Source organism: Apus apus, chromosome 21 (assembly GCF_020740795.1).
Source record: "Apus apus isolate bApuApu2 chromosome 21, bApuApu2.pri.cur, whole genome shotgun sequence".
Classification (NCBI taxonomy): domain Eukaryota; kingdom Metazoa; phylum Chordata; class Aves; order Apodiformes; family Apodidae; genus Apus; species Apus apus.
The window spans coordinates 5,960,165-5,984,111 of NC_067302.1; the positions used below are offsets into that span (position 1 = coordinate 5,960,165).

The 23,947-nt window shown below is 45.0% G+C and overlaps 1 protein-coding gene across 1 annotated transcript in view; it reads right to left on the bottom strand.

Moving 5' to 3' along the window:
- The window catches only part of CSMD2 (CUB and Sushi multiple domains 2), a 262,798-nt gene that overhangs the window by 184,934 nt on the left and 53,917 nt on the right, over positions 1 to 23,947 (bottom strand). Inside the window, exons 4-5 of the mRNA XM_051638216.1 lie at positions 12,211 to 12,405; positions 7,055 to 7,262 (exon numbers count right to left, since the gene is read on the bottom strand). Of these exons, the coding sequence (XP_051494176.1) occupies positions 7,055 to 7,262; positions 12,211 to 12,405 (403 nt within the window). The remainder of the gene's footprint in view (positions 1 to 7,054; positions 7,263 to 12,210; positions 12,406 to 23,947) is intronic.

The window sequence follows — 23,947 nt, forward strand, 5'->3', positions numbered from 1 at the left end:
AAAAAGCATTATGAATGCTTTAAAAAACACAAAATTAAACCGTACCAGCCAAAGAAGGAAGCCTATTTTCCAGATCCCAATGAAGATGTAACTGACATTTCAATAGGGATTTCAAAAGCCACTTCATACACATTTTTTATTCATTCCCAGTCCTACAGAAAACATCACCATGGAAGAAAAGCATCTGAACATTACAGATAAAGTATCCATTAGTTAACTAGCTCTTACAATACGGAAGCTTAATTCATTGCACAGGAAAAGAAAACTTTCCCAGTTGCATTATCTTGGCTTTAACCAGTGATGAAATAAGTTATTTCAAGACACAATTCAAGGCTTCAGCCTGGTGCCTGCACCAGGGCAGGATAATGCTTGTCAACTCTCAAATAAAAGCAATTACTGACTGGAAAAAAAAAATCAAAAAGGAAGTGGCAAGTGTGAGATGAAAATCATTTTAAAGCAGTCATCAGGCAATCTGTTCTACAGGATCCCTGCAAGGAGCAGCAGCTGCAGGGAGGGCTTGTTTATTTTAATGCCAAGTCTTGAAGACTCTTGCAAGCACCTTCCCACCACCCCAGACTGGTAGCAGCAGCACCAGTATAACCAGTAGCATCAGATGCAGACCCAGGGCTCCTGAGCTGCAATATGGTGGCAAGAGGATCACACTTTATTAAGTGACATTGATTCATAAGCCCTTCAGAGCCAAAGTCTTTCCATTGACTTCAGGAGCCATTGACTGAGGTCTGAGATGAAAATACACCTTGAAAGCTCCAAGACAACTACCTAAGGATCAGAAGCTGCTTTGATACAAAGGAAGTAGGTTGGTTCATTAGAAGCACATACAGAGAACAGTTTTTCACCAGCCAATGTTATCATCCTCTGAAATTCCTGACCCTGAAGAACACAGGTACTCTAATCTCTTACTGGTGGAGCAGAACAGATCAGCCTGGCCAGGGGACAGAACAACTGGCATCAAGGGGGAGAAGAAATCAGATCTTGCAGAGGAGAACTTGAGCGAGTATTAGAAACCACTTAGCAGATAGACAAGGGTGGTGAGGAGGAAGGGTCAACTGCAGATAATGACAAGGAGAGAAATAAAGTCAGCAGCATTTGAGAGGAGCTGCTGAAACACAGGTGATGTTCTTGCAGCCATTCCTCCCCCTAGCTCAGCTCTCTGCAGAAACAGCAACACGAGAACTTCTGAAGTGCTTTTCCAGAAAACTCTGGTGTCTGAAAGGGGTGTCCTGAGTTCAGCTCCAGAAAGGAAGATATTCTAGAATTAAGCAGAGGAACCTGAAATTCCAAGGTCCTCAGTAGTCCTCCCATGCTCATGGTCCCTTTTGGTTGCACCCATTGCTCAGCCATTTGCTGGGTGCTTCTGAAGCAGAGAAAGATGCTCGTGGTGCCTTCACCTCAGGCACCATTGTGCTAAAAAAGTAGTGCAAAATAACACACCTGCACTTGTCAAGGCAAGCTCCCCTGCTTCTAAGGAAGGTACAAAGCTGAAACCAAATTCTACCCAATATAATTGCAAAAGTAGTCCTGAGAAGGAAAGCATCCATGCAAGGTGAGCAAAACACGGCTGAAAAGGCAAAGTGAAGGATCAGACACTGAAGAGGAGGAACCAGATTCAGCCAGGAATAAACTTCATTCATTTGGCAGTTACTCACTGCAGCTCTGCTTCTCCCACTGCACGTGCTCAGCATGGGACCATTATCAGGGAAAAAAAGCACGCTAGGAAAGAATGTCTCCCAAGGGAAATGACAAGGGAAGGCTCAAAGAGTGGGAGAGCAGCAGAGGGGGAACACGACAGATGATGCAACCTCCCCAAAATTAGCTTATTTTCCATAAAGTAGAGTAAGTCAAGAGGAGGGTCACAGGGAAGGAAAGATACCACAGCCCAGGACTCTGCGTTAACACAGCAGTTCAGCATGAGCTCATGTTCTCCTGCAACAAAACACACCCCATGAGCCAACCCAGGAGAAGGCAGTTTGTACAGGACCAAGAAACAGATTAAAAAACAAAAGGGAGTGGGTGGCACCTTGAAACTGTCAGCCTCCTTCCTTTCTTTCAAGCACAAGCAGTTACATTTTCAAAACTGTAGCCAAATTCAGTAAAAGCTGCAATAATAAAGAAAAGTAATGAAGTTCCAGAGGAGATGCATCATGGTGGGTTGCAATTCCAAGGCTGGGCACAGACTGGACTGCACGGAGGAAAAGGATGAACAACTGGAGCAGTTTCCATTCCCAAGCTATAAATGGTTTCTGTACATCAGGCTAAGAAAGTTCAAAGATTGGGCAGAAAAACAAGGACCAAGTGGCAAATGAAGGTAGCGACTCAAAAGCCAATCTCATTTGCAGGTCAACATCTCAGCATGGGGCTGCAAGGTGCTCTGCCAGGTAACACTCTGCTGCAGCTGAGTTGAAGCAAAAAGATTATGTGAAATAAGGTTATGGAGGGCAAGGGGGAAGAGAGTTAATTGCTGCACTAGGACCTAACAACCCAAAAAGGTTCTGACCCTTCACGTACTGTAGTGGTTTTTATCTGAAAAGCACCACACTGTGATGCAGTAGCAACAGGAGCACCTTTCCCAGCTAAAAAGCCCAGTCTGTCCTACCAATTTGGATTATCATAATCTACAAAATACAGTCGCAATATGCAACTTAGCTAAAGAAGATTTGAAAAGCCTCATTATTAAAGTAATTTACAAATCAGTACATTTCCTGTCTGAAAATTAGAAGCACCTAATGAACCTTCAAAACATGCCAGTCTGTCATAGTCAGACAAATGAGATATTTGTTAGTTTTATCTCATGGAACTAATTCCTTTGGCAGCAGCAGAGGCTCCTAAATAGTTCATGGGTGGAATGAAATGCTGTGGAGCACCAAACACTGGCAGGGAGGAAGGGCAGTCCAAGTTCATTACCTGCCCAGCAGGCAGCTGAAACTTCCAGTGTCTCTACTTTCTCTTATTTTCCAACTCTAAAGCATAAAAGAAATTTTACAGGCAAACATTGCACTGTCTCCCTATATTCCCACAACTTCCAAAATCCCTGCTCTAAAGGAACTAACCCCATTGCACGTGGCTGTGCATAACCCAAGAGCAAGGCTTCTACCTTGTACCCCTCTCTCCTGCTCCAGCTACACTGGGATGGCTGCAAAGCCCTTCTTTGCTAAATATTTGCATTACAGCCAGCAAAATGTACACTTCATCTTCACCAGTTCCTGTAAACACACACACAGAAATTGGATTCTGAGTCATTTCCTACATCACCACCTTTTCTGGCTATAGCAGAATAATGCTTTAATAATCATAGTACAAGTCATTATGCCTAATACTAGATACAGGTCTCAGACCAGCTAGATGAGATCTAAACAGATGACAGCAAAAAGGCCCAGGGACAGGCAGGCACATCCCATGCTCTGCCCACACTGCCACTGCAGCAATGGGATTTCCCCTGGTTGTGCACAACCTCCTTCCCACAGGCACAGCAACAACCTCCCCTTTATTCACCTGTGCTCACAGGGCAGCCACACAACTGCTGCCCACCACATTTCTGCTTTCTCTAAACCTTCAGGGGACACGTGGATGCTGGAGATGTGACAGAAGGGCACAGCCAGGAGCACAGAGCTGCAGCACCCTGGCGCCTGTCACCTCAATCTTCCCCCCAGCAACTCACCTAAGGACTCACAGAAAAACATGCAGGAGATCAAAGATAGTATTTAAAACAAAGTCAAACCTACCCAAAGCTTCAGAGCAATCACTGAACTATCAAAGGGAAGACAAGGCTTGGACACCTCTGCCACAGAGCAGGTTCAGTGCCACCCAGGACCAGCCTGTCATCACACAGAGTCTTGGGACATTTCTGGTGCTCAGTTTGAAACACTTGGGTATTTTAGCTGAGTGCCCACTGGGATGCTCACCACTGAAGAAAGCTCTAAACCAGGTGCCACCAATCAGCACATATCCCTGGGAAGTGTGAGCCCAGGGGTTTAGTGAGCTCAGCAGATCCTGACACAGAGCACACGATCAGCAGAGCGGAGCCCCTGCAGGGACAGGAGCCCAGGCCACTTGAAGGGATTTGCTTCTTTTACATGGATCTATAGAGAAGAACTTCATTAACCCCCCAAGACAAGAAGTTGTCAGGGAATAATGACATAAGAGAACATAAATCCTGTGTTATCCGTCTCCACACCCAGCACATCCTTGCTCCAGCAGAGGAGGATGTGAGCAGGACGGGACCCCCAGCTAATCCCAAGGGAGAACAGTGCAGCAGCTACTGCCTTCCTTCCAGTTCTTCTTTCCAGCCTGGAGACCCCTACCTCGTCCTTTCTACTCTGACAGGCTGTTTCACTCTGCTGCTTTCTCCCCCTCCTGTTCTCTGCTCAGCAGACTTTTATTTCTCACCTGTCAAGGAAACCGAGACCCAAGGTCCCAGGACAGAAAATGCAACAGCAGCAAAGAGCACTGTACATGTGCTGGTTTATTAATATGTCTCAAATAGCTACTCAGCCTCTATTGCTCTGCTTGACATATGGATGCTCAGCCCTGCAATGCCCTTTCCCTTCCATGGCTTATTGCAGGACTCTCATCCCACAGGTCAGGGAGCAAATGAGCCCAGGAACAGGATTCCCCAGGGAGCAGCTGGGGGTGCAGAGCTGGACGCGCCGCAGGGGGGGCTGGAGGCAGGAGGGTTCAGGGGACTTGGCTTGTAAAAAAACCAACAAAGCATTTATTTCTAAAGAGGAAAGGGTGAATGACAGTGCAGGAGATTTCTAGCAAGGGGAAGCCAGGCCAGGCTTACTTAATGCCCTGCATTAGTGCTCCTGTAAACACCATTACAGAATATTCCACAGCTTGAAAATACACATGAATTATCCTCCAGATGAAATTCAGTTTTGTTTATTTGTGTGTATCTCTGGAGCAGAATAAAACTGTTTATAAAGCTTAGGAAATGAAATATTTAGCTGCAAGATACTTCAATAGAATGGTTTATTTGGCCACAAGTCTATCTGCCTTATTACCAATAATTAAAACTAGGTTTTCAGAGACAGAGGAGAAAAAAGGTTTTTAGCTGTATTTTCAAGCTGAATCGTATCAACATGTTTAAAGAGGAGATATGAGCTCCAGTTTTTTTTTTTCCCCTACGGGCAAAAATTATTAAAAAACGGGAAAGTGAGTCATCTGAATTTAATTATCAGGCTGAGTTGTGAAGGCCAGCTTTGAAAAATGAAATTCAAAATAAGACTCTTTGTAATTCCGCTTGTGGGACTGAGAAGTTTACTTCTCAAGAATACTAAATGAGGTCCCTTTGAATTGACTGGTGTGTTTATCTTGCCCGTGTGTATTCCATGGAGCTACAAAAATACAGAATGAACCTCAAAAAGCAGGAGCAGCTTCTTCTATGAGCCCTGGATGCAATTCCTGTTGGTGTGACCTGTGTCTCACTCATTGCAGGGTCTCCCTCCTGGCCTGCTCCCCCAGCAGGTTCCAACAAGAATCCACTGCTGTGACAGTCCAGAGCTCATCCAGCCCCCCATGAACACACATTTGGAGGAAAGGAATAATTAAAGATACAGCACACAGGCACTGTGGGGGAGAAGGAAAGTAAATACACCATTATTCCCTCTGACAGGGCCCCAGAACTGATGTCTGTCAAACTTGCTACCTTTAAAATCTCATTTTTGAAAGAAATCGTGTGCATGTACACACACTGCTGAAAGTCAAAGGCCTTAATTTTCTAGACACTTTTGCCATTTTAGAAGTTCTACCATGTTGTATTTATGGGTAGTTTATCAATATTATTTTTTTCTCCAGCAGGTTCACTCTGACAAGCATTGTTTCATTTTTGATGTGACAAGACACGGTGCTGCACTGGCAACACCTCCAGGCTTCTTAACCAGCTGCATCCATCTCTACCCCACAGCACAGCCTGGGCCTCACTCCCTGCACTGCATAATGGCTAGAAACTAACAGTGCCCTAAAATATTAATGCATGCTAATAAAACCAGGGTGTTGTGCTGTTTTTTTTTTTTAATGAAACAGCAACATCTAATTTTCAGAGGGGTCTTGGGAACTGTAAACAATTGGTACATGGTAAATGGCTGTTCTCTCACATCAATACATCCTGAACATTCAGATCCTATTCTCCAGTAATTGCCAAGCAAGTATAAATTACTTAAATGAATGTTATTTGTGGCTGTCACAGAATCCTCATAAATAATCGTAATTTAGCTTCCTGCTGATAATCCCAGGAAACACCTAATTATTTCAAACACCTAATTCTTCCCTTCCCCAAGTATGTCAGGTTTAAGTCTGCTCCCTTCTATTTGCTGCTAGTTGGGACTTTTAACTGTTTGTTGAGTGCAGTCACAGCACAGATGATCAAGTGGAGGCAGAGTTGTCCTTTGCTATAAAAGCAGCCTAAGCAATATGTCAAATTCCTCCTGCCAGCCCTCACTTCAGACTTCCCAGCACTGTATATAGGAAAGAAATCAGTCTGGCATTTATTATATATAAAAGCAATATTTCTGAAAGCATTGTTCAGGCAAACAATGGGATGAGAGGTATTGAAATTCTATCCACAGGCTCCTGTCTAAAGGACAAACTGAGCTGTAGAAACATTTGCCAAAAGTTCATTAACAGTAAAGCCAACTTGTCAGCAACATATTTAGCAATAATCAGAAAACGATTTAGCAAAACCAAGATTTGAGCTTGACAGTCTTTGAGCAGAGTTCCTTGGGTTTTGAAAAACTGCATTTGTGGGGGCTTTTTAATTCTTTATGTCTTCTAACCAGCCACACTAAGAAATCTTATTGCGGAGAACGTGATTTAAAATAGAAAACAGTCACTGCAAAGTTTACCAAGCAAATAAAAAGCATCCCAGAGATTTTCACTAGGAAACAGCAGCTACAACCTGTGACTGGGAGTCACTGGGAACTTCCCTCATTCAGGCACAAACTCTGCTCACTCCCAACACCCTGCAGAGCTGGGATCTCTGCACACAGAGCTACACAACCACACAGACCCCAACAAAGTATGGGCAGCAGGAACCTACCAGAGTGAAGATCCTTCTGTTCCAGCAACTTCTAAAACATCATATCCATCTTCCAGCTGAAAATCCATGAAAACCAGAGCAATGGTGTCCCCAGGCTCAGCCAGGATAGTCCACGTGCAGTCTGCGTTATTGCCGTACTCCAGGGGGAAGTGAGGGCTGGAGATAATCCCACTCTGGCCCCGCAACGTCCCTCCACAAGCATCATCAGCTGCAAGCAGAATGCAAGTTATCAGATTTTGCTGAAATGCACCAAGCAGCACATCAAAAAAAGAGCAAGCCCAAATTCAAAGCAAGGCTTTGAAAGCCCCTCTGCTTTTGTCAGAGGCGTGTGTGTGTCTGTGCTTTACCACACACCATTAAGAGACAAAGATGTTGAGGGACATGAAATCCTATTAGGTCAGTCAGTATCTCCTGCTAAGTGTCAGCTTATTCCCTGCTGTACATTTACTAGTGATTTGTTTAGTCTAATTTTAAATACCCCAAATGACAGAGCTTCTACCACTGCCCTGGGGAGGCAGTTCTCAGCCTAATGCATCTCACTGTCACGACACCATTTCCTCACATGTTGCTTGAGTTTCCTGTTCCATCCCTTATTCCTGATTAGCATCCTCTGAGGTGCTTTCTGCAGCTTTCCTCCCATCCAAGTAAGCCAGCAAACAGGAGGAAAACCACCAGGAATTCAAGGACTGAGAAGGGTTTCAGAAGCAAGTGAAAACTCTCCCACAGATCTCAGCACCTTCATCAACAACAGAAACACTCCCAAGGGTTGGGGCAACAGGACTGAAGAGTACAAGCACTGCATTTAAGAGAAGTCTAATAGAGAAGGAGTGGAGTGTCCCACAAACCTGCCTTACATGTCTTTGTTTGCTCTGATTTCTTAAGGAAATGGATGTTGTTACCAAAATCACAGCAATAAAAACTTGTTCAGAAATCTAACAGTGACATTTCCTGGTTCTATACTGGATCTCCTGTTTGCTCCAGGTTCTTTCCTTTTACAACCTGAATTTTATCAGCAGGAACTATTAGAGTAATTAAAGAAGGAGGATCTAAAGAAAACATGGATAGGAAGATAAAGGAAACAGAATTAATTTGTCTAGGTTCAGGGCAGCTTACTGCTCTCGTACACTCATTTATTTGGAACACTGCTAAGAAAAGCCTGTTAACTTTACAGCTTGTTTTGCAGAGCAGCATTTCAGATGCTTTAGTCAAGGAGCTTAGGGCTTTACATTATAAACACTTATTTTCATTACAAGCTATTAAAACAACCCTTATAAATGGAAATATAACACAGGGGAGGATATTTGTTAGTGTGATGGTTCATCAGCACCAGAGGAGAGGGCAGGACAATGGTGCAGGGCTCCTCAGGAGAATCCTTCAGTTTGTAGACCTGTTCAGGAATTAGTGTCTTGTGCTGCCAGCAGGTTTGATCAGCAGGGCTGAAACTTGCAGCCTGATGAAACTTGAAAGACAAAGTAAGACAAACATACATGCCAACTTCTCTTTCTCATGGCTGCCAGCCCAGCCCAGCCCGGACAGCAGAAGGCACCAGCTGACACAGGCTCCTCAGGGACTGGGGGGAATGGGGGGAAAGAAGAAAGCCCCAGGCTACCCTGAGCTGTTTTAGGGCAGTAACACCCCACACTGGTGTCACTGGCACCACTAAAAGCCCCAGTGGGCATCACGGGCCCTTTGCAACTGCTTCTGTGCTGGGACTGGGATGGCACAGCACTGGCTGCTGCAGAGCTCCCAGCAAGCAGGGAAGGCAGAGAAAAGATGATTAAAAAACCAGACACGTAGGCAGACATGCAACCACTGCTGTACCATTCCAGCAGCCAAAACCAGGAGTGAAGAAGGCCACTGAAATCCCAACTCAGAGCTCTATTCCCTCTTATTCTACTACAACAGTCAAACTTATCTATTTGCTGCAATCGAATTGCCAGTGAATTAAAGTTGTTCAGACACTGAAGTGCAGTTAGAATCATCAGTAAATCCAAGCTGAAAGATCTCTCATCTAGTCCAAGCACCAGAAAATCCTTCAAACTTCAGTGCATCATTTACTAGCTTGACAGTGGGACCTCCAAAGAAGGCCCATGCAAAAAGGAAAAGGGCCATTTCCAAACCCTTCCCTCTGACAGAATGGAAACACTTGCATGGATTCTGGCCAAACAGGATGAGCACAATTCACCAGTTTACTGGTATGTTCAAACCTCGTTTCTCATGAATAAGCATCCCTGTGGATGCTAGAAAGAAAGAGATACAAAAAAGATTCTTGTATTATAAGAAATACAGAAAGGAGTGGAGAACACACGAAGAAATGTTGACTCAAGGCTCTATTACAATTCGTAACCAGGACTGCATTTTTGTTTGCAAGGGACTAAGCTACTTTACAGCAGCCAAAGATCTAGGCCAAGGCGTGGTGGCTTTGGTTGGGGGGTGTTTTGTTTGTGTTTGGTTTTTTTCATAAGAGCAAAGTTTTTTATTTAAATGCCTTGAAAAAATTTCCTTGCAAAAGGTATTTAATGGAAAATGCATTCCCTTCCCATCCATCTCTAAATGCCCACTTCCTAAGTCTGTAGAGGTTATTACTGTTAAAAAACTCTACAATCTTTTAAAATCTTCTTGAACAGCCCTTCAGTTATTTTGGGCACAGTGCAGCCTAAGCAGTTGTTTGAGTTATAGTAAGACACACCACTTTTAATGAGATTATGCATATTTGATACTCCTCAAACGTGGCTCCACAAATGTTCTCAACTTTTCAGCTGGCTTGTTGAATTTTTACTCAACCACCTCCCAGAAACACAAACCCATCAGTTCTACTGATATTCAGCAATCTGGGCAAGACTTCTCTCTACATGCATGAAAGCCCTTTGCAAAACAGATTTGGATGTGCCCAGAGATTCTTTTGGTGCTTCAAATGCACCATTCTGCTCCACTTGAAATTAACCCCAGGTGAGGGTTGTGCCTTCTGTGGCTACAGCAAAACAGAAAGCAGCATCCAAGTCTGCTTGGGGTTTGCCTCCAGCTTACCAGCTGTCCAGATAAAAACATCTAGACTAGCTTAGGGCCCCACTTAGGTTAAGTTCTGGGCCTCGTGGCATCCTGTGAACACAAAATTGTGCAGAGAGCATATGAAGGCACACAGGATGCAATCAGGAAATCATCCCAGATATTTCTGACACACATTATAGAGATGGGATGTCAGCTCAGTCCAGATTTTAGTCTGACCCAGACTTTCAGGCTGAGGCCACTTTCCCCAGTGACACTCCACCCACCAGCACAGCCGAGCCCCTCTCCTGGGCAAGCCCCATCTCCTGCTTTGCAGATCAGCCCAGAGACGTTGGTCACTGCTGCTTTGGAGCTCCCTGAACGAGATCACTGCAGGTTTAATCCTTCCTGCCACGAAAGCAAGAAGCGTAACTCAGCGTCCGTGCAGACTGAATTTATAGTCTCTTTTAGCTCAGAGTCCAAGAATCAATTTTGATCTAAGTGTGCTTTCAAACCCACCGCTGAGCTGCAGCACCAGCTACTTGCTCTGCAAAGACACATCTCACCAAGCCATTCTTTCTGCATCTGAAATTCCTCCCTACATTCCTCTCTCATTGAGATTACACTTGCCCTTTATTAAAAAACAACACCCTGTACAAAACAGAGAGCTGGATAAAGGGAGGGCAGAACTGCTGAGGGAAAGCTGAGCCACAGCCTTCCTCCAAAGAGCTGCTGTCCTTTCTTTCTTATTCTTGTCTACCGTGCATTTCTTTGCATCTTCAATTATTTCAATGCATCAAGACTGCAAGAAAGATAAAGCTACCAATAAATAGAAAGGGATGTTACAAAGTGGAAGACAAGCACAAAGAAAAGAGCATTAAAAAACCTAGAAGAGGATATTGATCAGCATGGTACAAACTGACACTGTTTTCAACACTTGTCTCATTCCTCTGCCGTGATGTTGGAGAGGAGGGGAAGAAGGAAAGGGCAGGGTCCCCAAATTGAACACTGACCTTTGCAGTGGCATTAGACCAAGGCTGTTCCCAAGATAAGCAAATGCTTCCAGTGAAATGAGAAAAAAAAAAATCTGAAAGGTTACAGTGAAGAGTCCTAATTGGAAAGAAAAGCAAAGAATCATACTTGATCATACTCAAATGGCAGGGGCAGGTGTCCCTCTCCAGTGCCAGCCTGGCTGTGTGAGCCACTCCTTCAGTGCAGTGCTCCTTGGCCCCAGACCAGCAGGTAAGCACACAGGAATACCCAAAGTGGCACATGTTACTGCTGTGTAACTCATCCAAGCAAGCATTAAAAACACCAAGCAAACAATATTTGCTCACTTTAAATTCAAGATTTATGCTGCAGCTTAGAACTGCTGATTGATTGCAGAGTCAATAAAAAGAATCAATAGAAGATGCTCTGGTGAAGTACACAAGGAATTGAGTGGAAAAGACTTCAAAGCAGCAGCAACTGTTCTGGTATAACAACACAGACACTTGTATATTTACAAACGCTCTAGTCCCTTGTGGCCCTGGAAAAGTGGCAAGCAGCTCTTTGTGCTTCTGAAGGAACCAGTTTCCCTGCCCCAGGAGGCCTGCAGGAAAGCTGGCCAGCCGTGCAGCCCCCCTGGAGCTGAGCAGCCCCCCTGGAGCTGAGCAGCCCCCCTGGAGCTGAGCAGCCCCCTGGAGCTGAGCAGCCCCCCTGGAGCTGAGCAGCCCCCCTGGAGCTGAGCAGCCCCAGCACTCTGCAACCTTCAGTGCTCCTCACACCAAGCAGCAGCAGCGCTGTGGAATGTGCCTGACATTGCAGAGAGCAGAAAATCCTGCCTCACCTTCTGGTGTTTGATCTAGAAAACCTGCACGGTCTTGGGTCGGTGCCTTATCTTATGGGTAATACTTCTACTTTGTTTTTACCCTCCACTTTAGACAAAGAAATTAAAGTAGCTGTGCAGCACTTTGAATACTTTAAGCACTTCATAACCTTCCTATTATTCACCCAAATCCTGGCAGCTTGAAGAAATCCAATAAAAAGGAACCTCAATATTAACTACATCATGTTTAGTTTTCAAGTCTTTTAAATCAAGCTTACAGCCCATGAAGTTTTTCCCAGCCCCGAATAGCACATTAAATCCTGTCTTATTGTGACGTGTTCCAGTTGAAGAGAGGGCACTTTACCTCTGCAGAAGGGAAGAGGGAAATCCCAGGAGGCACTGCTCTCGGAACTGGCGTGGCAGGTGAGCAGGGCATGTCCTTCCAAGAAGAAGCCTGGATTACAGCTGTACCTCACTTTGTCCCCGATGCTGAAGGTCGTCCCCTGCTGCACCCCGTTCTGCAGCCTGCCCGGGTTCCCGCACGTGTGGCTGGGGAGCACTGCCAAAGAAAGGTGCTTCTGGTTAGGGACAGGGCATGAGAGAGCTGTCGGGTGAGGAACCTGGGGCTGCCCTCAAAGTCAATGCATCACATGAAATGTAAAGAGCAATTCACCACAAAACATAAGGATTGCAGCAGAATTCCTTAGGCCAGCTGTGGCTGACACCCAAGAACCGTTTCTCCCAGGATACACACCTGTATGTCAGAAAGCAACATCATTCCCCAAGCAACAGTCAGGAAAAAGATCCACTCTTTCCTGAGCCATTTCGCCTGTTTCTAAACAAGGCATCTCTTTCCCACACCCCCAGCAGTTCCATCCATTTAACACAACTGCAACTGATTAGAACCCAGAGATTACAACCCTATTGGAAATAGGTTTCCAACAGACCTTTAGCAGGCACCTCGAAGGCCCTGCAATGTAAGCAGGGCTGTGCTATGCCTTAGAACCACACAGAAGACAGAAAACCTGTAATATAGCAACGATTGCCCTGATAAAAAGAGCAACATTTCAGCCCATGAGGATTTATACTTCATATCACTGTGTTTAATCCTGATTGCACACACTGCATCACACCAGCCTCAGAACAGTGCAGTTGGACTCGGCTCCACGGAGGGCAAAATGCAGTCAGCAGAAGCTTGCATCAGAAGGAATATGCAATAATTTAATGCAAGATGAAGTTACAGCTAAAATTCTGGTAAATCTTCGGCCAATGCCTCTGTAGAGCAGTTTCAGAGAATTAAATAAAACTCTACAGGTTCCCATGAGCCTCTCCAAAAAAGATCCACTCAAATGATGGTTTTAGAACACGATATAAAATGCAGTGAAGACAACCAAAAGACTCAGAATGACTTCATCAAATTTGAATCAGGCCCTTGTGCAGCATCTTGTATTATAGTTCTTTTTCATTAAGGCTGAAACATCAGAGGAAGGAAAACATGGTCATTCAAAGCTGAGTGATGGTTTAGCATTGGAAACAATTTTGTCAGGGGCATGAACAAAACCAGACAGATTTCTACGAGCAAAGAAAGGTTTGGTCTGCAGCCCTGCCAAGTGAAGAGGGAGAATAAAAGGAAAATTATATGCTAGCACACACGGCATGCAGCAGAGTAAAATACAATCAAAACTGTGCATAAGCAGGTGAAATGAAACATAAATCCTTGAAGTAACTGACACAAAGACACCACATTCCTGCCCTGCTGTGGGACAGTGCTGTAGGATCAGGGTTTGAAGCTTCCCTGCTCCATCCCCATCCCCAGCTGCCTCCTCAGAGCAGAGCTCAGGCCCCCCCAGAGGGCTCTGCAGAGATACAGGGACAGGATCCCTCCCCGGGCAGGGAAATGGAAGACTAATCTGTAATGAATATAGGATTAGGCTTCCTGCAACCAGACAACTTGTTTTCTAGTTAGCCCACTTCCAGATTAAATGCAACCTCACCACCTGAAACTTGATTCATTTTAATGGCACGTACATCTCGACTCCTGCACTGCTCCAGCTTTTTGTGGGGGGCTCTTCTCCTGCTGTGCCCACAAAGCTCTCCCCTCACATCTGAGCCTCAGCAGGGCCCAGGCAGCACTGCAGGACACAGCCCCGAGCTCCAGCCTCCCCACCCAGCACCGGGGGGACAACCCCAAGCTCTGACAGACGAGAACTCATCCCTTGGCCCTTCTCCCCCCAAATACTATTTACATCCTTCCACGGCGTGGCTGGAGCTGGGAAGTTCAGCAGCAACTTTCACACAGAAATATTAATGACCAGGCAGGCCTTGCAAGTCAGGGGATGCTATCAAATGCCTCGCATGGGTTGAAAAGCAGTGTAGGACTAACGTTTCATTTTCTGTAATGATACTCAAAACCCCAATTTAATTAAATTACCAATGTCACTTTTTTAAAAAAATGAACCCATTCCTGCTTTTATGCTTCCTTCCTTTAAAATTAATGACTAGAACTTCACTATAAATAAAAATCTATCATTTTTAAAAGTCAATCTCTAACACTAGCTGCTCTCTACTTAATGAACTGTGAAGAAGACAACCCTGACCTGCATCGTATCTTAAAATCATACTTGAAAAACATGATCTCATTTAAAAATTCTGCTTCATTTGGCTGCCTTAACTAATATCTTGTTACAGGACAGACAATGTACACATGCCTTTTTGGGGAGGCAATATTTAACTCCTTGATCACCTTGGATTCTGCAGGGGTGCTGAAGCCTTGATTTTTCTTTAGGTTTGAGGGGTTTTTTCTAAAAATAAAAAAGGCTGATGCACCTCTGCAGAAGAAAAACACTTCATGTTGGGCATGAGCAGTAGAGCTGCCTGCAGGAGGACCTGTCAGCCGTGCCCTTGAGGCACTTGTGCAGAAGATGGATTTGGTCAGGAGCTGATGAAGCTCCCCTCGAGAGGAAGGGAGAGGAGTCACAGCACACCTCACCTGTGCTCCCTGGGGCAGCAGAGCTTCACCAGCCCCTTGGGCACCTGCCATGGTGGGAGCCCAAAGAGGTGGGTGCAGAGCCTGGGGCTGCCCTCGCAAACCCCTCGACTGGTTCTCCCACAGGGACCTCCTGCCCCTGTTCCCCTGGGGTGAGTCCCTGGGCTGGAGCAGCAACTGCTTGCACAGCCATGGATTTGTGATTCCACTCCAACATTCTTGAGAAGAGATGATAATATTATTATGGCTCATACTTGGCTGCCTCTAACAGCCAGACTCGGATTGCTGCAGATTAACAGAACGGTGTTATTTACATCAGATGTTGCACAGAATAATATTATTAAAGCTTTGTCTTACCCATTTACCAATTCCACCATAGATTAGTAGCATGGATTTTTCTTCTCCCCGCAAAAGCTTTTGTTCCCAGCAATCAACATAGTATTTTCCAGTGATTGTATGGAAATGAATGCAGCCATGGACCAGATTTGTACAGATAAATAGAAGGTCCTGTTAGTAATTTTGTAGCTAAGTCTGTTCCTTTCCATGATTAATTTAGAGCAGTTTATTTTGTCTTGATTTGAACAGCTGCCAAATCGTCATCTTATTTTATGGCAGAGGAAAGGAATTAGGATTCTTCTGTGGCAGTTGCACGTGGAGAACTCCTCAGCAAGCCTCAAACATCCCTGTCCCAAGGCCTGTTCAGATCACTCCTAAGATGACACAGGAGAGGAACCTCAGTCATGGTGCGAATTCCCAGCATAGACACAAGTAGAACCAGACCATTAATTATCTCTGGAGAGGAGGATGAGGTAAAGACTACAGCTACAACTGTCTGAAGAGGTAACAGGAGATAGGATGACCTGAGAGGAAGGAGGAAATGTCACCTTTTCAGCCAGGAATAAACCAACCAAACCTAGAACTTTCCCACTGCCTGCAGTTCTCAGCCTGGCACAAGATCAATCTTTGCCCAGCTTAACTTCCTTCTGCCTCTCCTTTTTTGCTTTCTCTTGCCTTTCAGTTTGGGTTCCTCCTGTCTCATCCTTTGGAACCTGCACATGCTCCACTGATTTATCTCTCACCCTTCATCTTCCCCAGGGAGCATCACTCAAGGTGTTGTGTGCTAGGTAGCTAGCTTTTCCAGAGCAATGAGGCTGCATTTCCCTCACAGAGCTCCTCTTTGTAAACTTTCTATCCAGAACTATTAGTACAAGACTAATAGTGTTGCTTGAAAATGAACTGAACTGGAAATGGAAACAATACATTTGAGAAGTTTCCACCATCCATTCCCATGAGCTGCTACAGAGCAGCTACAGAGCTACCAGGATCTCTGCTCTGCACCAGAAGCTTCACACCATTCCCTGACTTCAGCGTTTACCCCCATTCCTCTTCAGCAGGCTCACCAGGCTGTTCCCAGCTTCTCTCATCCCCTTGCCCAGGATCACTACACTGGAAGTTTTCAGAATAAGCATCTTTCAAAACCTAGTACTTGTCAAGCCACATCTCCTTTTTCCAGTTCATTCGAAATTAATTAGTAGTTTTTAAGTCATTAGACGTGACTCAAGGCAGCCTTGGCCAGCATCCCACCAGCAGAACACATTCAGCCTAATTACATCAGCCTTTCCTAAAACCCCAGAGCTGCTCTTGTCAGGAGAAAAAATGGTGAAGAAAAAAAAAAAAGCTCAGTTTCTCCTCCTGCTCAGTCCATTGACACGCTGCAGTTACCAACTCAGGTATTTTCAAACAGAACAAACTCAATCCATCCCTAAGCTAGCTCACCATTCAGAAGAGAAATCTTCCCTATTCAAATTAATCTTCAGCTCCATTTTCTCTGTTTATATTGTTCAACTATAAAATAACCCAAACATTTAATACATCTAGAAACTGCATTCCAGTCTATTACCCTATTTACATAGCTAAAAGCAGCATTTCTATTGCTTGAATTATCTGGGGTAGTTTACAACAGATATTTCAATAGTATCATTGTTCTAACCTTGAAATCTTATCAAGCAGTGCAACTTTTATGATATGAGGCCATACATTATCTCCTCATTCCCAGCTAATTTTCATTCCTAATAAAAAAGAAAAGCAAGCAAGCAAGCCATGCCAGAGCAGGCACTTACAGCTCCTGAATACAGTTATTACCACAGGAATAATTTATAATTCCCAATGAAAGGATGCTACATAGACCAAGCAAAATAACAGAACCATTGACCTAAAGTGCTTGGCTCAGTCATCACTGCACACTCAGTTCCAAACTCATCTCCACTGGGCTTTTTTTTAACCCTTCTTTGCATTTTCCTGCACTTCCTGAATCTAGTGGGGGTTGGAAGTCAAGACATCCAAGTGAATCAAGGTCTCTACTGCTAGAGCTCCAGGCTGGGCAGGATCTCCCTCAGAAGACAATCTGGACTGTATTTATTACCTTCCTAGTAACTCAGGATGAAAAACATCCTTTAAGGAAAAGATCTCTATGTGTTCCAACACAGCTTCAAAAAGGAACCAACACACCTGCACACACCATGGGCACCTCTGGCCAGCACAGCTGAACTCCAGGGGGAGATGCACACAGAGCAGTTCCCTCTCCTTCATCCACAGCTTTTGGGCCAAGTACCACGTGGATATTCCATGACTCTCTAGTATCTTTTACCAGTATTTTAGTGCAATCTGGTTTTGTTCAGAAGAGCTTTAACCTTCAGAATAAGTGTCCAGTGTGTGCTACAGAAAAGGAAATAAATCGTATCTTTTTCATTCCGTTTTATCCTTTTTTATGTCATGATTCATTTCCAGTACAGCCAGAGATAGAGATAAAGCTAAATGGAAACTATTTTTTCCCCTCTAATATTTCTTTGTTCACTAAAAAACAGCCAGAGAGTTACTTTTGGATAATAACAGCCCAGAATGGTTCATCATCCATCTTCTTTGTGGTAGTAGTTCTAGGGCTTTTTTGAAAATTCATTTCCAGTTTTCAATTTACCTTCCTGGAATGTGCTACAGCATCTTCCAAGAGCACCACGTAAGCTGAGAGAGGAGTACTTTAGATTTGATTTAATCATCCCACTGCAGAAATGGCAAAAGACCCAACACATGAAAGCAGGAAGATCACAGGAGATGTGGCAACAAACAACCCCCCACACCTCCCAAGATATGCTGAGGGGATCCTCCACATTTGGTGGTTATGTCACCCGGGAGTCCCACTCCCAAACAAACCCTGTTCTTTGCTGAGCACAGGAGAAGCCCTGGCTAAAACGAAGATGCAGATCCACAAACCTGGCTGCGGAAATCTTTTCCTGAGCTCTGAAGAACAACTTCATGCTGGCAGATGCTGGGCTTCCAGAGGTAACATTCCTCACATCCCAGCCCGGGATGTTCTCCTGCATCAGGAGCCTAATCAGCAAGGCACTTGAGAATGTGCTTCTTTCTGGGAACATGCTCTGGTCCTGCTGCTTTTCAGTGCAACGACACTTGAGCACAACCTTAATTTAAAGTATGTGGTTAAGTGTTTTGCTTAGCAGGAATGGATTTAAGTGTATGTTTAAAGGCTTCACTGAACTGGCATTTAACAGCTGCAGAGTAACCTGAAAAAGCTGCCTTAGGGAGGAAGGTGGTTTTACATTTGTGTTCTCTCTTCCACTCTGAACTGAGGTTAACTATTCCAAGGAAAACAAAGACCTGCATCTTTTTTCTGAAGGAAAAGACAAGCCCAAAAAAGCAATCCTGCAGGGGCTGGCAGCACCAGAAGACAACTGCAGGAACCAAACAGCAGAACTAAAACTGCAGCCCTGGGGAGCTCAGCTGCCCTCTCAGAGGAAGCAGCTCCCTCCCTGTGCACATGGAGGCTGAAGGCCAAGGTGTCAGCGTGATAACTGGGTGTCAGATCAGGAAACCCAGATTTGAGCTGATTCTAGCCAGACACTGGGTGCCAGTGTTGATCTGCTCTGCATTTTGCTGGAGAGTGTCCCTGGACAGGGAACGCTCTTTGTTCTGTTAAGAAAAGCCACTTCCAACTTGAGAGACCATGTTGTTTATCTGCTTATTGATCTTCTCCAGCTATTGGCTGATTACCCAGAAACAGAAATTGCAGCCAACTACATCTGTTTTAATAAATATTTCACAGCAGAGGAAGGGCATTCACCACAACACATCATTCCCAGTGTTTTCAGCCCCTTCTTCAAAGCAGGCACAGGGGCCTGACCCAGCTGGGAGCCCAGTGGTGTTGGGGCTCCTCAGGTCTTACCTACAGCACTTTGCAATTCCTGTGCCCAAACACACAGACCAGCTGTGCCCAGGCAGCTCCACTGGCTTTCTTCTAGTGCCTTCCACACGTCTTCCCTGCCCCTCACAAGCCTCTGAAGGGGCAGCTGAGGATCCCACCCCAAAGTCCTGCTCTGAGCAGCAGCCCGAGCACCTTCCCAAGCCAGGCAGTCAGCTCAGAGCTACACTGAGGTTAAACCATCAATAACCCATTTCCTCAGAAGTGGGCTCAGAAACTCCCGTAATTCACAGCTTCCTACAGAAGGCCTGGCTCACCCCCACAAACGAGCATAGAAAAAAGTAGTTTGTTTTCATTCTTCAGCAGCCTTCATAATTTTTCCTTCTAATTTATCCCCTCTTAGTTATCTTTTCTGTGCTTCTTTAGGAAGCTTGTCTGCTCAATGCCACAATGGCCAACACTGTAGGCACAACAGGGACATCAACCTCACAGTGCAGCACCTGAACTGAACAGGGAAACCTCACAGCTCGTGGGCAAATGCCCTTGGGCACAGGACAGGAGAATTATGTTGAGCAGAACAGCCAATAGCAAAAGCAACCAGGAATGCTGAGCCCACAGTGCAGGCACCTCCTGTCAATAACCACAAAGCAAATAAGTTTCAAGGGTGGTGCCACAAAGAGCCCACTGAGCTGCAGCCCCCTGTCTGCTTCTGGCACTGCAGATTCCTTTGTGGTCATAATTTATATTTTTAAAAAATAATAATCTAGAAGGTAATTTTATCCTCTTCACTGAAAACAAAGCTGAAGGGGTCTAATTGTGTCACAAAAACATGCCAAGGGCTGAGTCCTGTCTCCTCCATCCAGAGGTGCCTATCTTGCAAAATTTGCCACAAGCAGAATTTTGCAAACAAGGCAGGAACATGCACTCATCTCAGAGAACAAGTTTTTAGCCCCACATGGGATCTCCCCACTGCCTGAACATATTCACAAGCAAGAGCTTATTCTCATTTCAAGGACCTTACTCTGATTTCAGATCCTTGCCTGTCACTCAAAGGTAGATGTTGTGGAGCTGAGTGCTCAGACCTGCCCTGTCTTCGCATTCATACATCTCAACCTATTTAGGGGGCATTAAAAGGCCATTTATGCAAGCTCATGTTAAGGGCAGGGAAGGGGAAAGGGGAAATACCTGTAAGATTGGTTTAAAAAAAAGCAACAGCAAAAATAGCTGGAGAGTTCAGAGTAGATAGTAAGAGAACATCCTCCAGTAGCAGGGAGGCACAGCACGCTAACAGGCTTCCCCGAGAGCCTGCACCATCACTGGCCTTGGCTGTTTGCAAGATCCAAACCAAGCCACTGATGCTGGACAACACTCCTGCTTTGAGGGGGGGTCTGCAGCAGGGACTGTGAACAGAACATCTGCTGCTGCCAGCTCCACCAGCTCCTGACAAACACCTCCAGGGACCCACAGAGCCAAAGCACATGGACAAAGAGCCACGTGCTGCATTCAGTGAGTTTCTCCTTGGATCGACATAAAGACCAGTCACTTGAAATAAACACCCTGAATTTAAGTGGGAAGGGGGCCTGCCTGTCACTTCTGAGCACGCAGCCTGAAGGACGTGGCTGTCACATCATGCCCTTTTCAGGGCTGTGTGGCAGCACGTGCCTCAGCTGCTGCCAGGCCAGCTGCAGGACAGGCCTGCAGGGACACTTGCTCCTGCTGCCAGGTTAGATCACTAACATCCCCTTTTGAGACCCCTGCACTGACACGTGTACACAGCAGGGATGGAGAAGGGTCCAGCCCCCTGCTTAGCTCTTCCACAGCTGGAGCAGCTGTGGCCACAGACCTCAGCACCAAAGAATCCACTCCCTGTTGCTGCAGTCATTAGCCTACGTACACAGCTCCACTTCTCTCAAACAAAACCCACCTCGTAGTTCAAGAAAAAAAGAGTGGGGATGCAGGGAAACCTGGAGAGAGCACCTGTCCCACAAGGGATGTTCTTGTCCTGTTCCATTTTACTTATCAGCAAAATGCAAACAATGCAGCTCGTTCACTCTTTCCCCAGGCAAGACAGTGGGAAGCTTTGCTCTCAGGCTGGGCTACCCAGAAACACTCATTTAAGATCTATCTAGAATAGTATGATCTTCCAAACACTTCAAGGAGACCTTGAATGTAGCAGGGATTGATGCAACGAGATGTTACAAATGAAAAACCATATATGCATGGTATAAGAAAGGCATCTATTGTATAAATATTGTCATGGAAACAGGACACAGATTTGCTTTGAAGGACACTGGGAGCACATTCATGGAAAGAGAAAGGACAGGGCTGAACCTAGAAAAGCAGGTACCTCAGGATCTCAGAACCAGCCTGAATCTTGGTCCACCACATGGGGCAAACCTACCTGTTGTTTCAGTTTAACATCACTGATATTAAAGCTGACTCTGATAATACACTGAGAAAGATCACATGGAAAGGGCTCACATGTAACCACCAAAACACCACGTTAGGTTCCCTCAGGCAAATCACAAGGAAAAAAAAGGCACATCTCACTGAGTGTTCAGCACCAAACAGCTCAAAAATTATTTATTCCCCTTCCTACTTTAATCACACTGTTTACACACAACACAATCTACCCTCTCTAAGGGCAAAGATGCAAACCCTGCCTAACCTTCAGGTGGGAGTAGGGGAAGTAGATACCCTTACCCACCCAGACCTGCATTCTCTACTGCAGATGCTCCTGCTGCTGAGAGGACAGCAAAGGAACAGAATCTGTTTGTTACACACAGTTCCCTTAACCTGTCTACCACAGAAGAGAACAACTCCCAGCTTCTGTGACTGGCAGTTTGTGCCTTGAACAGGAAACACTGAAAATCTAATGTCTTCGGCTTGAACCCTTCAAACAGTCAAAGCCCATCCAGGCAAAGCATTAAAGTTCAACCCCTTCAAATGCTCATGTTAGAAGAATTTACACAGCACCTATTTGACATGCAATTCAATCCAAAAAGCAAAACCTCTTTTCTCCAGAGCTGTGCATCAGGTGCTCAGAGGAGAAACACTAGGAAGTCAAGGTAATGCTTGAGGGGAAAAAAACAGGGCCCAGTGTGAGGGACAAACCAGAGAAGGTGACACCCAAGCATCACACTTGGTGACACAGAAGCAGCTCACTACAGCTTGGAACAGGTTAGTGCAGTGGACTTTTCTGTGCCTGCTGACCTGAACCAGTTACTTTAGACTAAAACCCTTCATGAGCTGTTCAGCCTATTACTCCTTCATTTCATTCATTATCTTTTTGATCATGTCCAAACAACTGAGCTATTAGGTACATTCCAAAGCAGCACAGCAGGCTGCAGATACACAAGCTGAAGACCAGAGGAGTGGGAGAGAGAGGCTGCTTTGCTTGCAGAAAAAACCTTCCCATTCTCACACAGCAACTGCTGGACTCAACTGCCACACACTCAGGGTTACAGCCACTTCTCAGGCTCATCTCCCGCTGACATTCAGGACATGATTTACTTTATAAAAAGTTACAGGCATCCTAGAAAGAAGAGTGAAAGTTATAAGTATCCTTTCAGCAATGAACTCCCCACTGCAAACACTTTTGTCAGCCTCTCTAGAGCATCCTTTTAGTGCAGGTTTGTACATTGCAGCACTTGAAGCTTCCCAGACAGCTTCAGCATCTTGTAAACTGGCTCAAAATGAGAAACTTGACAGTGCTGTGCCCACAGGAGCTGTGTGCTGCACACCTTCAGCACTTCCAGCAGCCACTGCAGAACATTTATTTAGTGATGTTTAAAGATGTCCACCCACCTGTGTCTGTAAATGCCAAAAGGTTTTACTGAAATCAGGGAAGTTGTGACACAAATCAAAGGAAACCAACATCACATGTTAGAAAAAAAAAATCCCTTCTTATGAAGCCTGCTGTCAGTTTTGCTCTCACTGGGATTACCAACTCCTGTCTGGTGGAATTTCAGCTGTGATGAAGTTTCCTGGCACTGGAAAGTTACCCCAGGCTGGAGTGAAACTGGATCTATTCCACAGTACTGAGACCTAACAGCAAATTAACAACATGTGACATTTACATGATATTTTGTATGTTCAAAGCATCATTTAGGCACTACCTGCAACGCATGGAACTGATCAGCCAGGCTGGAACTCTGTTTAGCACAAGTCCTCATGGGATTTCTGGATATGGATTCTTTACTTGTGACAGAAACACCCAGAAACAGTTCCACGTGGAAATGTCCACTAATGAAGAAGCTGGAAGATGGATAAATGCACCAGGAAAGCCTCTCCAGACAACCTGGTCACATATTCACATGAGAGCACAACTGCTAATGAGATTACTCTATGGAACATGCTAGCAAACAATTTTTCCTCCCACTGTATGTTCCTCCAAAGTTGGTCTAATTTTATAGGATGAGGGGTTGCGTGGGAGGGACGGGATAAAAGCAAAATCAATGATTGTAAGAAATGTTAATTAGCGTGAAGGTTCAACTTGTTAGTTTAAAGAATTGAAAAAACATAACACAGTGTCTGGAATATTCATTTCAGGAGAGTCTGAAATCTGGATCTGTCCAGGACACTCTGAGAAATGTACATCCAGCAGTTTCTGACACAGCATGCAGGATAAATCTCTTTCCTAGAGACCCACAGGATAATTCTAGAATCACTTTTGTCACTTCCATTAGGGCTATGGGAGCTCTTGTGCTTCAAATACAGTCTGTTCTCTTAGCAGTGAGTGGGGCTTGTGCAATTTTTAATATAAAATAGAAATTCACTCAAAGCCAAACTACAGGATCTATTCCATTAAAATACAGGATCTTTCCAAATGCCCTCAGATAGTTCTGAGCTCTGGCCAAGAAGCAAAAAGCATGAGCACTAAAGTGATTGGTCCACAGGAGGTGA